The sequence below is a fragment of the Larus michahellis genome, chromosome 2, assembly GCF_964199755.1.
Source record: "Larus michahellis chromosome 2, bLarMic1.1, whole genome shotgun sequence".
NCBI lineage: Eukaryota > Metazoa > Chordata > Aves > Charadriiformes > Laridae > Larus > Larus michahellis.
In genome coordinates, this window is record NC_133897.1 from 114,367,071 (window position 1) to 114,384,338 (window position 17,268).

Sequence of the window (17,268 nt, forward strand, 5' to 3'; positions counted from 1 at the left end):
AATTTGCAAGCTACCATTTAGATTCCTGGCTCAAGATGCTGATGGAAAGCAAAAATGTTTGCCTTTTCAATGTTCTAGGCTGCCCCAAAAGAAGGTTACTTCCAAAAAAGAATTCTACCTTCTTTCTCCAGTAATACAGTTCTGTGTTTCTTGTGTCAATTTACTAAATACTAATACTAGCACAAGCTTTTCAGAAGACATTGTCTCAGCTGCTTTCACTTGACCATTAACTGTTCTGTGTTCCCCATATTAATTTCTTTCTAAATTCTAAGTTTGGCTCCCACCTACAAATGCTTATGGTTTTGGTGGTTTTTTTTCCTGAAGTGTATTTCCATTCCTTGGGATACCCCCAGCTCCTTTAGTGCCTAGTGCTTTATCTTATTGTTGGTGTCAACCTCTGGAGCCTGTAGTTTCAAAGAGGAATTTGTTCAATTAAAAGAAAACCCACAGCAATTGCTACAGACCTTATAGCGGGAGCACAGGAAAGAGCATAGGAATGGCATTTTTTCTTAATCATTCAATGGAATAGAAAGAGTCAACCCATACTGATAATAACCTGTCCTGTCCACAGATGTGATAAAGAAAATGTAAGCAGATGGGACACATCTGTTAATTATAAACATTCCTTCATTAGTGTAATCAGATTTATTTTTAAGGTATTTTTATGTTTAAAACATAAGCTAATGAGGACATTAATTCATAAACATACAATCTGACCAATGACCTTATTAATTGGACACTCGTTAAAACAACAAAAACAAACTTGTACGATGCTGTGTTGTGTTCTTGAGTCCTTTCGTTTGACTTTAACTTGCAATTATATCACTGAAAATACCTACAATTTGTTGCCAAATTATCTGACAAACTTGCAACATAGCTCATGCACTAGGGTGCATGGCTGCCTAGCAGGATCAGGAAAAATGTTTTTCTTGCAAAGCAGTGCACTATGGAATAGGTAAACAGCTTTCTGTCTTCCCTTTCCCGAAAGAGTAAATACTGATCACAGCATCATGAAACAAATTTCATGGCTCAGTGGTCTAATTTGGGCAGCTCACCTATGAATTGTGGTTCCCCCATCACCTTTTCAATTGCAAAAACTTCCATAATACTCCATAAATTAATAGACTTCATATTCCATAGGGAATAAGAGTGGGACAGGCTTGAAAAGAAGAAAAAAAAAAAAAGAGGTAATAAACCATGATCTATAGGTTTCACTTAGGGCTGCTTCAAGGCCTGGGCATTATTAAACTAAGAACATCTATGCTGTTTCCAAGAACTACTCAGCAAAGACAAGGAGATTAAAATAACCAACCAAGTTACAATTATTCATTTGTTTTAAGGAATATATATAAAGGTATAACCCTCACAGTCTAGCAGACTGTAAAAAGTAAAATAAACAAACACACCAGAAAAAAGTGTACTACTAAACTTGAAGTCTTCTGCTGCATACAAGCTGAGAGGTACTACATAAAAGGGACAGAACTAGAGGAGTAAAATCCTGCCGCTACTGGATGTTATAAACAGGCATATAGAAAATTCCTCAATAGCACATCACGAAACCAGATGGGCTCAGTTGACTGATGGAGAACTGCAAGGTCTGGGGATCTGTTACCCAGTAGTGACCTAGCACACTAAAACACAGCTAATCCTGTTGGGAACAGTATCTCATAGCCTTGATACGCAGCATCCAACACGTGGAGCTGTCTGATCGGTTTTACTGTTAAGTTGCAGCAGACATCTGTGGAAACTGACAAACAAGTACAAAAATAAATCCAAGCCATCTAGGAGACCTTGTCAACTTTTGAAATGTTCTTACACAAAGGCACACCTGGAATTTGCACAACCTTGGACTGATTACCAGAGGGACCTGTAGTTATATGGACAAGATATATAAACAGTGGCCCTGCAGAAAGATGAAATTCCTCAAAAGGCGATCTGTCATTACTTTGTTATCCTTCACATATAGAAAAAAAAAAACCCTCATAATTATGTATAAACAAGGAATCACTTAACTAAGCTCAGCAAAGATATTCTGGAATTTGTACTGCTGTTAAGAAGAATTATTTTTATATTACATAAGCTCTAGAAGGATATCGTATTTCTAAAATAAAGAAATTACTTTCCGGTCTTGCAAAGAATTTGTGTGTGTCCTAAATTCCATGCAAAAAAGTTAAAGCTGAAACTACACTGTTCTGAAATATATGAAAAAACTGAGTGGAATCAGGATTTCCCTATACTAAATTCTACCTTCAATTTTAAAAAAAAGCAGTATTCAAAAGTTCGAAGGTTCTAGAAAGGTTATCATTGACGAAATAACAACCCATTATTTTCCCATAGTGCTAAACTCTTTTCATGACTGGAAAAATCATTCTTTCAAAAAGTCTCAGTGGCTTAGGAAAGACAGGGGTCTAATTCTACCAATTCAACATTGTACCACTGGCTTTAAAGGGCTGGAGCATTAGAGAAGTATCACCCTTATATCAGCACAGAGGTTGAAAATACCCGTGCAAACCCAAATAAAAACAAAGGAGATTTCCATTGCCTTCTACTGTATTTGATCAGGCTCTTTCTGGATAGACATAACCGTTTGTCATTCATATACAGATAAATATGGGTCTTTGCTTTTCAAGTGGTTTTACTTATTTGTTTGTATGCTTGTTTTCTTATAACTACTCAGCTATTTAAGCTGTCACACTTAAATGAATCCTTTCCAAAATGCTTGAGGAAATTTTGCACTAAGTGCAACGTGAAAGGAAAACGATAGTAAAAGCCTGAAATCGCTTAAACAACAAAAAAAAGAGAATTTCATCTCTAAGTCCCACCTGTAGCATTGCTTCAATTTCTCCTATCTTTTCTTCTCCACATACTGCAGTTTCATCTGACTGTTCTCCTTAAGCATTGTTTTAGGCAACCTTATTTCCTGCTCTCAGACAATGTCCCAGTTCTAGCGTGTTGTTTGTCACGTATGGAAAGCACAGGGATCTGGAGGTTGGTATATCCCTAATGCTAAGACCAAATACAGACTATTGTTTGCTGTAGAGAACAGACAACCCTGGAATGACGGCAGCAAGACAGCAGTTAAACTTGCACCCCCATTACTAAAAGAGATCAAGTAAGAAGCATGTTCTTGACACAAGGTTACATATACGGATAAGGGGAAACTTTACTGAAAGAAAATGAGTTGGAGACAGTCTTTAAATCAAGATCTGACACCTATCTAGAAGCTACATTACTCAATAAGTAAAAAATTATGGACTCAATCAACATAGGTAAGATTCTTTGGGTCTTAAAATACAGATGGTCAGGCTTCTGTCTGTGACAGAATCACAGAATTGTAGGAGTTGGAAGACCTCTGGAGATCATCTAGTCCAACCTACCCACTAACGCAGGTTCACCTAAAGCACACTGGATAGGAACACATCCAGGTGGGTTTTGAACATCTCCCGAGAAGAAGACTGCACCACCTCTCTGGGAAGCCTGTTCCAGTGCTCTGCCACCCTCAAAGGAAAGAAGTTTTCCCTCATGTTGAGACGGAATTTCCTGTGTTCCAGTTTGTGCCCGTTGCCCCTTGTCCTGTCGCTGGGCACCACTGAAAAGAGGCTGACCTCATCCTCTTGACACCTCCCTTTTGGTATTTATAAGCATTGATGAGATCTCCTCTGAGACTTCTCCAAGGCTAAATAGACTCAGGTCTCTCAGCCTTTCCTCATAAGAGAGGTGCTCCGTTCCCTTGATCATCTTTGTAGCCCTCCACTGGACTCTCTCTAGCAGCTCCCTGCCTTTCTTGAACTGCGGAGCCCAGAACTGGGCACAATTCTCCAGAGTTAAAAAGTAGGAATGTAATTTTAGCTGAAAACACTAAACAGAGATAGAGGTAAGCCAAAAAAAAAAATCATTGTGCGTGATGTTGCAGTTAGCCAGCATAGACATTCTGAGAAAGCCACGTGCTCTTCCCTTGGGGATTTAGCCTTTACTCATGATCATCACATGTAACAAAACCACTACCTTTATTTTTAATAAGGCATCCCATTGAAACAAGGGAGCAAAATCTTCCAGTATCACTTTCTACAACAGGACACCTGCTATGCAACAGTTCAAAGGCGCTATAAAATCTAATATTGATGAAATGGACAGCCCTATCATTTTTCATGTTTTACATTCCTTTCAGAGTAATGAACTCTCTTCCCCCCAGATCTCAGTGCATTAGGAAAGAAAGAAATTACCTGTAACCAGAGTCTGTCACCTGAGTCTGTTCCACCATTGGCAGTACACTGAAAAGTAGCAAATTGTCCCGCATTGACTTCCACACTCTGAAGACGCAAGAAATGGGGAGTTTTTGCTGTTGGAAGAACATAAAGTATTGGAGTTACGCAACATGGAAGTACTGGCTATGAGTAATACACGGAGCAAATTAAAAAGCCCTGCTTTAAAGATCACTGACTACTCATTAGATTCTAGGTTGGTTTACTTCCGTACCTGGGAAAGAGCAAAAGTGCTATTTAATTGCTCCTGCTGTGTAAATTATCATAGCTCAGCATCCCTCTTGCAATAAAACTCTATTAATAAGGATCATATTGGAAACTAATTATGTTTTGAACAAAAACTGATTAGATACTTACACTACCAACTAGACAAAACAGTAAGAAGTTGAGTGACGTTGTCAGGGAAACAGGTTTTTCTTTTTAAACAGGTACAGTGACTATAGAGGAGATGCTTTAGAGATGTAGCACACCAAACAGCTAAAATACTAACATAACACTTCTCATCAACTACTACTGTATTCTTTAAATACAATTCTTCTCAACAACACTGCAGAAAAACCAAAACACATGCATTCTCCATACAAATACTTATTTTTCATTTAGAAAGAGAAAAGGCTCCCAGCAAAAATGAAAGCAATACAGCCACAAATAACCTAACAAATGAAATAGATATTCAAACAAGAACTACGTCCACTGAAGGAGGAAAGATAGCATGTGTGTTTTTGTTTTACTGGAAAGAGTCAATCATGTGACACAGAAAAACATAGAAATTTGATTCAGAAACTTATCCTTGAAAAGGCAGTATTCCCCAACCATTGACATCCTACTGCAGACAAGGGGACTTTTTGCACTGTCTGTACGAGCAGATGATAAGCCAGGCTCGGAACATTGCTTTCAGACATGGAAATGTTAGTATTAGCAATAAACTGACAAACTAAACATACAGTTTCTAGCAGAGCACCACAACCATTTGAAGTGTTGATGACAATTTCTCAAAAGACCTCATCACTGGGAGAAACTGCAGTTTTAAGGAATTTACAAATAACCAGCTACCAGAATTCAAGAAAAAGTTGCTTACTATTCAGTCTAAGGCAGTATAAGAAGGAGGAGATGGAATAAAATACCCCAAATTAATAGTAAATGTGTAAGGAAATGTTTTCATGATAACTGTCCTTATGGCAAATTTATTAGACATGCTGCTTTTTTTTTTTTTCCTCTTAAACACTTGCCAATTAGGACAGACAGACTTTAGGTCGAAGTCATCCTCTTCTTTGCCTATCAAACTATTAATGTCTATCGAGCAAAATACTTGGACAGGTTCCCCATTTCTCAGTCACTACTTTTTTTTACTTCTGCTTTTACCCCACTTGATTTTTTTTCTCAGTCTTCCTAAACTCTGGAAAACTATCCTTTCTGAATTACCAGGTATGGTCTAAGTGGAAATGGGCATTAGGTTTTAAAAAAGGAACACACATACACACACAAACCCCACCCACCACAAGCCATCCCTTTCAGTTCTTGCAACTTGCCTTCTGCTTGGTCTTTGTCCGTACTATGCAGACAACTGCCTAGCAAATATTTTTCATATTTGATTTTTTTGTTTAAAGAGTTAATCATTCAAAAATTATTTTTTTTGGCAATATAGAAAAAGAATAGCATTACGAGTCTTGCTAAGTTTTAGACACGCAGTAGTTCTATTCCAATTTGCACGCTTCTTCAATTTGCTTGTAGACAACGTAACTGGTTTGATGTCTTAATTTCTAACATTTTAATTACTTCATCAAAGAGCTTTGCATTAAAGCTTTTGCATTTCAGCACTCTCACATTAGAACTCTACATGCTATGGTGTATAACTCAGTCCCCACACTAGCAAGAGCTACTTGCAGGTTTTGAGAATTGATTGGTACAAATGCACAGATCAAACCTCTCAAAATCTGTATAAGGAAAATTATTAAGCTGATAAAATGCTGCTTTAGACTTACCCTGCCTGAACCAAAGATACAAATTCAGAATGCAGAAGCACAAATGCTGCCTAACAACATGAGAGCCTGCTGTGTTTATTAGAACTAAGTGATTCAGAAATAACAGCTGCTGATTCTGCATAACTGTCTCCACATTTGAAGAAATGTCTGTGTCTTCTTGCCACTAACACTAAAATAATTTTTATGAGGTGCTCTGATACTAACTGATAAACCACTTTTCATTTTTAAATCGCAGCTTTTACTTACAAGGCACAAAGAATGCATACAAGTACAATATGGCATTAGAGGAACATGAACAATTACACAGAAGTTGGTGTCTTTTTCCCCACTCAGTCATTTGGTCAGTAAGATTACAACCTACAATTCCATGTATGATCTTAACAGACCTTACTTAACAAATAGGAAATATATGAAATAATCATTTAAGTAGTCTGTTCAATTACACCCGGATTACTACATTAAAGCTTTAATTTCCAAGGTTTTGTTTTGACATCAATTTTAAAAGAACTTAGGATAGTTTATTACATATCCTTAATAGGATAAGGAAACATACATGAAACATAAGCAAGGAAAACAGTGCAGAAACTGAGCCATGAACCCGAAGTACCACAGCTGGGGAAGTACCCTAAGTAACCTTGCTTAGCAAAGCCTCGGCCAGCTGAGCTTGCTTCCTTCTAAGCCTTGGGAAAAATAACCATATATATTCATCTCTTGTGGCGTTCATCTGCTCTGACTAATGCCTCAGCTTGTGGCTGTACTGAATTTTTGATGCCAACAGAAAACTGGCCAACAAACCTTGATGACTTATGCCAAGTGCTCTACACAAGGTGCTTTTAAGAGATGTGTTTAAAGCCAATAAGGTGTAAGTGCTCAAATACTAGCAACACTTTGTACATACTCAGCCTATATTTATAGCAGTGACATTGTTTTCCGACATTTTCCATATCTTTTGCCCCATATTTATTGAAGCATAGTGGCACATTCATTTTAGAGGGCTGGCCTTAAAATAGCAGATAGGTACTTACTACACGGATGTCCTAAAACTTTCACTTCATCAATAGCCACATATCCTGGGTGACCTGAAGTGACCACTTCAAAAACAACCTGAGAAGCGAAAAGAGAATTTCTGTTAGCAGCTTTTTAACACAGGGAATATAAAAATACTGCGTTATGGAATAATACATCGACTCTTTAATATGGTGAGAACACTGAAAAAAAAAAAAAAAAAACAACCAAAAAAGCCTCAAAACGTGTTGCTCTTATCATTAAAATGAGCCAGAACATAAAGCACATTTTTTCATGTTTATACTATTTTTTTGAGATTTACAATTGTGACCATACATAGTTCACAATTAGAAATAACCAAATCCCCCCAATATTTGGTCTGCCAAAGTACTTAACTAATAATCCTTTTATTTATTTTCCATTCTTTGTCTTGCAATATAAACTCCTACTTTTATTTTAAAAATGACAGTTCTGCAGTATACAGAGATTTGCACGGTATCAGACACAAACATACCTATTTTCATGAATGTATTTTCCATGCTCTTAATCTCCCATCAAATGTACTGAATTAAGTAAAGCAGATCCATTTGCCACGGTTTGTTTAATGGCTATAAATAGGTCACAAAATAAATGGACCGTTCTTGTTGTTTGAATTAAGTACACTCAAAAGTAAACCTCTCCAAACTTTGGCAGCCTTAGCTTTGAACATCCCAAGAATGTTGATAGGGAATAGAAGAAAATATGCCAGTAACATTAGCAGGTACATTTCCAAACCAATGCTGAAGAAGTTCATGCTCAAATCCAGGTTGTGACTTTGTTATTTTTAATATTTCCCTTTTGCTTGGAAAGTTAACTCTAATTGCAGCTTGTAACTTGTCTCCGGAAGTACACTGAGGAAGACAAAGGTTAGAAACTACTTTTCACACTTATGCTATACCTGACCTTGTAACAGATGCAGAAGGACACTGTGTACCATATCCTTTAGTGCAATTACTACAGCAGAAAGAGAATGATACAGAATGCAAATACGTCACAAGGATAACATACAACCCTGTAATATTATATCTCAGTTTCCTGCTGTTGAATATACAACAGCAGAGCACCGATTCTAAAACAAACCTTGAGGTGAGCAAATTCTTCACCACTTACTGCCTCTGCCTTCTCCCATCTTTCTCATTGCTCCATCTGTGGACATTGATCCTGTTCTTCTCTAACAAATACAATTTTCCTAAACCCTGTCCATTTCTCCCTCTCAATCTCACAGTGAAATTGCCGTAAATATGGCTTTAACTCCACATGGCTGACAAGCAAAAAACTACTTTTCATTCTAGTTCTGTCTCCTGTCCACACAAAAATTTCAACCTACAGTGCTATGTTGCCCCCAGATGAACCAGGCAGCAACAAGAAAACACAAAACAGCAATGAGAAAAGTCCAGAAGTCATCAAACAAATTTTGGAAAAACAAGTTCTGCAAGAAAAGGATTGCTCAGTCACAAGTCACAGCCTGTGGCGTTCTAAATGCCCAACAGCACTCACATGGCACTTGAGGTTTTTGTTGCCAATCCACACCAACAGACTGGAGAGGGTATGGATTTGGCTCCCAGCATTCAGTAGAGCATCCAGAGCAAGTCCATTCAAAATTTCAAAGCATCTCTTTCCTATAAAGAAGAAAATCTCCTTTTGGAATCCCAGTCTTAGGAACTATGTTGGGAAGCAGAAGTTCTTAAAGAAGAAAAAAGCAAAAATTCTTACAGAATAACTTGCATAGCACTCAGTATAAGGAGCGGATCTGCACAAAGCAATCTGAAAGGTCTACCTGATCCAGAATCCCATCACTGCAGAGCAGAGGAGGTTTTTTCAGGTTCTTCACTTTTAGATATGCTAAAAGAATATTTAGATATACTAAAAGAATACTTTTTTCTAGAAAAGCTCATGAGGAACTGGCACATGGACACCTCTGAAGCAGCCAGCCAAACCAGTTAGAAGTTTTCTGCTAAATATATTACTGCCAGATAATGGGGATTTAACCTTTTTTTTCAAGTTGCGTAAAAGTGCCTTTTCTGAAGAATTACCTGACTTTAAACCAAACCAAATACCTGAAATGGAGAAAAGAAAACATGCATAATACCTGAGTAGAAAAATCTCAAAATAATTTCTATAATGCATAACTGAGGAGCTTAGCTACCGGCTCTCTGAGAGGTTTTAAGTACTTCATTATTGCAATACACTCACAGACGAACAAAGCTTGTAGATTCTAAACACAAATCCAGCACAGGCAGAAACTACAACCTTGAAGTAACTGAATCGGACCTGCTTATGACAACAGGCAAAGACTCAATATACTACTAAATTACAATTATTGACATTAAAGGGGCCATGTTCCTATGAAAAGTAATACAAGTTGAAATATTGTCACTTTAATCATGCTTCCATTAAAAGAGTAGCCAAGCTGATATCAACTTAAATGGTTGTTAAGTTTTGGCCTCTTCTGACATAAAATATGCAATTTGTAGTAAATGGAAAGAGACTCTACGGTCAGCAGTGACACGCCACCGTGGAAGAGACATCGCTGATATGTCTTTTACTTCACATATTCAAGAACATGACACCTATTCCAAGTACAGCAATATAATTTCCATTCTGTTTACAAGCTGTGAAAGACTATTGACTGCTGTATCCAAAACCAGTATTTTGTTTTACTAAAATTAATAAGTTAAGATTATAGACTATAATATCTGCTTAACTAAGCATTTTCCCTTTTTACACTAAAAAAAAAAAGAATATGAACATATGCATGACACATTTCTGAAAGTCCTAGTAAGTGTGCTACACACTCTCAGAAGGTGCTCAGGAACACACCTAGAAACACTTCCAGTAGCTCATTTATTCATCAAAAAGCTTATATTAGGGCTGTCAAGACTATTCACAAATCCGGATCGGTTTTACCAGTAATTTCACTAGAAATGAAACCTAGAAACTTATTTCACGTCCATTTTTTACCATCATTTCACATTTGAAAAGTTGCTGATCTTGTAAAAGTGAACACTTTTACTCCCGCCTCCAAACTTTGCCTTTCCTCACGGCTGACTGACGCAACACCTGCACGCAAGACAAAAGGCTCCAGTCAAAATAGAGACAGCACTCCAGCTATGTCAGACTGGGCAGCCTTTGGATTTTTCGCCTATTATTCCGCCACCTTATCAGTCAGGAAACGACTGGTTAAAACACCGCATTCATTTGCTCAGGAAAAACGCTGCCGAATGTTGGCCTGAGAGCTGTTTTACACCATCCCCCCCCCCGCCCCCGGTCGCAAGCCTGCCAAACAGGAACCAGGGAAGTGGCTTAGGACTGCACTGTCCCTGATCCTCCCTGCTTCAGTGAAGAGCAAAATTAGCTTTTCATTCCTGCCACTTCCCCTTGCTAGGTATGAACAAAGAAAGGGGGTCTGCTCACCAACATAAATGCTTACTGCTGAAAATGTGCGACTCAAGATAACTTGGCTGTTCCAAAGAACAATAGAAATAAACAGGTTTTGTTGCCACACAACCTCACTCCGTAAATTCCTGCCTTTGTTGTTGCGAAATTGCAACGCTTTTAGTCAAAAGGTGGATTGTACCTAAAATAAACACTCTCTACTTCACACGACTTAAAAATAGCACGTTGCAAAAACAAGAGAGAGAAAGGAGTACTAAGAAAGTTACTGAAGGCCAGGCTGCGATCCCGCTCCCCTGCATCCCCAGTCAGTGGGCAGTGATGTTCCCTGCGCTGCCCACAGCAGGCACTGGGCTCTCCTCCCTGCCTGCCCTGCCTTTCTTTAACTATGTTTTTACAAGGCCTTCAGAACAGGTTCTCTCCAGAAAATTGGCATTGGTTCATATCCCTGTGGGTTGAGTTCTTCTCCCCACTTTTGACTCATCCCAGGACTATCCGCTTTGTCACCGGGACACTGTCGTTCTTTGATGGCTGCTGCCTCATCAAAGCCACGTGGAGGGAGGTTCCTGACTTCGTTCCTTCCCAGGCCCCACCAAAACCAAAATCAGTCACAGATGATTGACTTGGGCTGCCTAAAACATGGTCCAGCCTCCCTGGCTGGGAATTCGCTTTATGTCATTTTCCTCACCACGTCTCACTCCTACACAACTACCATTTAGCACTCACACGTGCACTCGAGCACATTAAACAACATTTTGGTGGTTGCTGCCAACCTGAGACTCCAAAGAAACCTCTTACGGGTGAGCTACGCTGAAAACTGAGCTCTTGACATTTGGGCTTACTAAAACTTATTATTCTTTTTTGTTTTTAAACCAGCCAGTTGTTGTCTTACATTTCTCTACTGAGGTCCCTGAAGCTTTCTTGGTTTAGGAACAAGGGACGGGAGAAAATAACAGAGCCTTGTTATATGACAAAAAGCACGCGCCTGTTTACTCTTGGACATTTTTAGACTGCCGGGGCTTTTAAATTTAGGTATGTGGTTTGCCCTGGTGCATCTTTCTCAAAATAACTATTCCAAAATCACCCAACTCAGTGAAGAAGAGCTATTTAAGATGCCTGTCACAGGGCTGTGACTCAAAACGCAATATGCATTTCAAAGTTTCTTTTGAGTTCAAAGCACAGTTCAGGAACCATGTGCGCAGTTGAATGCAACACACACAACATGTGAGAATGTGAGTCTGACCTTTACTGCACAAGAAGGTTAATTCTCTGTCCTAGCTGATGACTTAAGTACATTGCGGGAGTCAAACTCCAAGCAAAGCATGTATAAAGCAGGTTATGAAACAAATAAAAGTTTAAGTCCAGATTTGAAAAGGTAAGTTGGATATACTGCTTCTTATTCCCTAAACTCCTAATTTACAGGAGAAAGTGTCAGAATGGTAAAGGATAAATCTCATTTCAGTGTGAAGTGATACCATGTAACTCCTTTGTGTCCTTACTAAAAAAGATCAGGAGTTACTGCCAGGCTCTTATCCCATTTTCTCATTCCAGTTTCATAGGAATTTATGTTTAAAGAAGGTGCAGTGACATAGAGTAGTGTTGCTCCACTGGAAGCTATTTTTAATCCTTTCAATTCCATTTCTGGACTTTAAAACTGGAGTGTCTGTTGTGTTATTTAATCAAGATTTGTTTCAGCTCACTGCTGCAATGCCTGGCTCCTAGCAAAGTACAAAGCAAATAATTCAAAATATAAAAACTGATAGGGGAACGGTGTGTTACTCGCAATGGTGCTGTGCCAAATTGCTTGCTTGCATCGCTAGGGGCAGGGAACACAAGCCACTCACCAGACTCAACCCAGTAGTGGCATTTTGCATGTTGTTAAGTTCCAAAACTGCAATGCTTCAAAAACCTAAAATATATTTCAAATACTACTAATCGGTCTAGAATCATTAACTAACGTAAGGAAAAAGAAAAAGAAAGTATTCCCCGAACACACAAAACAAGAAAACAACCCTTAAATCAACCAATTTTTGTCCTGCTAAAAGAAGAAAATGAGGGGGAGAAGAAATATTAAACATTAAAGAAAATAAAAGCAAAGCCCCAAAATCCTCCCACCCTCTCCTCACTAGAGGAGCAGCCTTTTTGGGACTTACTTGTATCTCAAAGCATCAATTTTAGAGCCTCTCAACCTACTGAGGCGGCTCCCCAAGAATCTAAAACCAGGCTCACCACTACCCATAGAAATCTACATAGCATTTAATCCTCTTTTTCTGCGTACATCCTAATTCTATTCAAGTAAGGAGGAGGGTGAAGGTCTTAGTAGTTATGTGAAGCCTTGTTTTGTTTGCAGGCTGTCTCTAATGGCATGATAAACTCCTTGATGCTGTTGCTTAAGATGCAGCAAGTAGACAATAGCTCACTAAAGATTTTCTCCTGTGACCAATGATAAAAAGGGGAAGCCGATGCTCCCTCAGGGGAGTGCTCCTAAAGTGATTTTATAATAGAGAAATAAGACTAGCTCCTGTAGACATATCCCAGCTACTTCGAAACAAATAGCTCAGAGACCAGGAGGCACAGCAGAAAAGAACAAGCTGTGCTGATTATCTTTGACCCTCAGAAGGTGTTTGGCAGCTGGAACCTATGTTACTGCAACTATACTGTAATCAGTAACCAGACTGCAAGGTAGACTATACCCTAAAGTCAAAGGCAGACGTTAAGCAGTAGCACTTAGAAGACCATTAATTATGGAATTAAATATATCCTTAATCACCAGAATACTTGACAAGTTAAGTTTAAATAAGCAGTAATTAAACTACAATTAGTGTTGTTACATGCAGGTTATCATTGCGATTTATATACGTAGTACCGCTTTCATATGGCGTGAAACCTACACAAATAATTATTTAGTAAAAAGAAAAGCGTATACTAAAAGAAATTAATTACTTTGTTCAGAGACTGTAATTCTAAAGAGTCAATTCTAAATGGAAACCCAACATGAAAGGTATTAACAAGCTTGAGTAACTGGTGCTACAATAATAAAATACTGTTAATTATTAAAACTTTTGAACGCTTTGTATATAAGTGTTAATAATACGTGGTTTAAACAAATAGATCTTTAGAAGTTGGATTAAAATTCACTCCACACTACACAATCCAATTTGTAGTCAGCTACGATTAGTGGGTGTTATTTTGCCTAAGTTTTTCATGAATCAACAGCAAAACAGACCAACACCACTGTGTTTTTAAGCATCCTGAATTGTATAAATATTATAACTCTGAAATGTTATCATATATAATTTGTCTTCAGAATTCTGTAGTACATCTTGGGGTCGTTTGCAGCTAGACACGTTCCTACTAATGGAATGGAGCTATAAGGCATTCACAAAGATGCAGATGCCTACATGGATATGTGATTTAAAACGCAACAAAGAAAATCACACAACTACATTGCTTTGTCCCTTCATCTACTAACGCTGAGTCTTTTCCTGAAGATTACTCATTGGGAAACTACCATGAGTTTCACATATGAAAAGTTGAAAAGGGCTCTATCATTCCTTAAAAATCTTCTCCTCTTAATTTTGTTCAATAAGGTCAGGTAGCCTCAGAAAATCCCTGGGAGGAAGTCTTGTACACTTTGGAGGTTATGTGAGAAACACAGGGTTTGTGCCAAAAGAGGTCAGAGTTTTGGAATCGAACAAATAGCAGCTCAGGAAACAGAAGTGGTGCTAGACGCCTGTCAGATGGGTCCCCTGCCTTCTCCGTGCATATGACATGCAGTCACCTGAGCTCTCACCTAACTTGGATGCATGTTCTCACAAGATCCACATACACCCTCTCCCTTCTTCCTGCCCTTCTCCCAGCTGCTTGTCACTAATTTTCTGCCTCCCCCAAAAAAGACTCTGTGAAGAAGAAAGAGCATGAAAATAGATGAAAAGAGTTAAGAAACAATGAGAAATTGCAAGTATCATTGGACGAGTGAGGAAATTGCATCACAGATTTGTGAGAGGACGGAGGCAACCAAACTGGAGATGATCGACCATATGCTGTCAAAATGGAGACAGAGCTTCTTCAAGAACAAATTAGCTTATCTACAGTGAAACCACTGCAGTTACACTATTTTACATGGATTCCTTGGACTGCCACAGGTATTACTGTAGCATAAGACATTCTGGCACATGAGCTAAATTGCAATACCTAACCAGGTATTATTTCAGACTACACGCAGCAAATGCAAAGAAAATGACTTACTATACTCTTCAGTGAAAGAAAGATTATGTAAAAAATTCTATATTTCCAGAGGGAAATAGAGTACATGGAATCCATTACAGACAGACTCAGGTGTCTATTATGTATCAGCTGATAACGTGGTAATCTGCTAAACCGCAGTACCCCATCCAAGAATGTAAGTGCTCACCTACGAATAAGGGCGAACAGTCCAGATGGCAGATCTCGAGGAGAAAGCAGACTATAAATGTTATCTTTGTATTTCTATGGCCAAATATCCATATTGCTGAGACATCAGTTAGATGTATCACATTGTTAGAAAATCTGACACAGATTATTACTAATATCAATAACATTTAAAACGGTCAGAGCTTGCCAGTATTTTTATTAACATGTTGATTTAGCTTAAATTTACTCGTCAGAGTCAAGGTTGCTTCTACTAAAATTCCCCTGTCCACATTAGCATTTTGGTTCAGAGCTAGAGTGAGGTGCTGAAGCACAATCCTCATCTTTACTGACTGCTGGTTCACAGAGCAGTTCTGTTGCATAAAAACCAGACTCCTTTCAGAAGACAGGGAATTGGAAGCTCCTCTACTAATTCACTCCAAACTCAGGTCCAGATTTAGGCATGAGCGACAGTCACGCATTCACCCAGTGTCTGCAAAATGTGCACACACCACATGGTGCTCCTGAACCACCAAGCATGCTCACAAAACCCTCCAGCAGATCCCATGTTACAAACCACCCAGAGTTATATCCAATGTCAGCCACGAAATTGTCTGTGGGACGCTCTACTCTTCTCCCACCATCCGCTGAAGCTAACAACACAGACTGGTCCTCATTATTTCAGTCAAGATAGAAAGGCTCTTTGGCATCACTGGAGGGCATTCTCAACACTGGCATCAAATCAGTAACATGGAGTCCACAGTCTTGCAGTAAGGTCACAGAATCATGCAATATCTCGAGTTGGAAGGGATCCCACAAGGACAATCAAGTACAACTCCCTGCTCCTTGCAGAACCACCTAAAACTAACCCCTATGACTAAGAGCATCACCCAAATGCTCCTTGAACTCTGACAGCCAACAGAATACACATTGCCCTTTCACCCCGCGAGATGTAAAGGTATGGCTAAACCAAGCTTGGACTCCATGATCAGGATACTGTCTCATGCTTCAGAAAGGCAGGTAGTACATCGCTTCTGCCACCATGCTGAGGTGAACCTCAACTCTGCTAATATGCCTGCCCTTCTGGAAAAGGTGCCGCTATTCCCTCATCAAGCCCGCAGTCAATTATATGAGATCCACATCGTGAGTCCTCCCAGCGAAGTTTACTGACGTGTCCATAAACTTACCCTGAATGCTCTCCAGTAAGCCCCAACGATGCAGTTGTAGCAATTCCTAGCCACCTTGGCCAGAGCACTGGATGCAAATGTGGACCCTGTCAATACCCCATACACAACTTAGGAACACGCTATCGAAGGCAAGAAGAAATGAACGAGTGTGCTCTTTTGGGTCTGCAAGCATTGCACCCACTGCCAGGTATCCCTGTCCCAAGAACAAGATAGCCCTGGCACTCCAAAATCAACTTGCAGACCAGGACCTTCTATCAAATGTGAGTGAGACAATCACAGAGGGAAAGACTCCAGAAAGTTCTTCAGCTTGTTTTTTTCCTTAAAGGAAAAAGGGTTCAAACAGCTTCAGCTTACTTGAGACATTCTCACAGATCAGCCACTGCAGCCACAGAAAGAGGGGCACTATAATGCCCCAGAGCACCTTGCAGTGGACATTGCCAAACTCATGAGAATATGATGTGGCACCAAACAGCACATGCAGGAAGAGAAATAAGGCTCTACCACATGTGACACTAGTAGTTGGGGCACTGACATAGGACTTGAGATGTCACCTCCTGGAATGACACTGTAGAATGACAACATTGTACTTCCTAGGGAGGTCTGCAGTCAAAGAACCCCTATCTTTGGGACAACTTTGCTTCAGAAAGTTTCAAACCGCAAGTATGGTGACAATGTTAAGCACAGGGGACCAAATAAAATCCAAACCAAACTTTCCAAACTGCAACTGAAGATGAGAGGAACCTCAATAATATCTTTGATCTACTTGTCTGCTATTATTACACCAAATTACTTGCTTGTGGAGACACAGACTATATTTTCATGGGAAGGAGGAGAAAAAAAAACCTGTTGAACTACTACACAACTGTAAATAACTGTATAATCTATAAACTTTCCTACAGAAAAGCAGCACCCTAAGGAACTGTCAAGTGAAATTCTCCCTAAATCTTTAGGATGTAATCAGAAGCCCATTCCTATGATAGCTACTGTTATATTTATGTTTACTACTGGACA

The 17,268-nt window shown here is 39.1% G+C and overlaps 1 protein-coding gene across 15 annotated transcripts in view; it reads right to left on the reverse strand.

Moving 5' to 3' along the window:
* PTPRM (protein tyrosine phosphatase receptor type M) overlaps positions 1-17,268 on the reverse strand; it is a 482,403-nt gene that overhangs the window by 310,144 nt on the left and 154,991 nt on the right. For all 15 annotated transcript variants that reach the window (XM_074576689.1, XM_074576685.1, XM_074576684.1 and 12 more), the window contains exons 4-5: positions 7,270-7,348; positions 4,224-4,339 (exon numbers count right to left, since the gene is read on the reverse strand). In XM_074576689.1, coding sequence (XP_074432790.1) covers positions 4,224-4,339; positions 7,270-7,348 — 195 coding nt within the window. The remainder of the gene's footprint in view (positions 1-4,223; positions 4,340-7,269; positions 7,349-17,268) is intronic.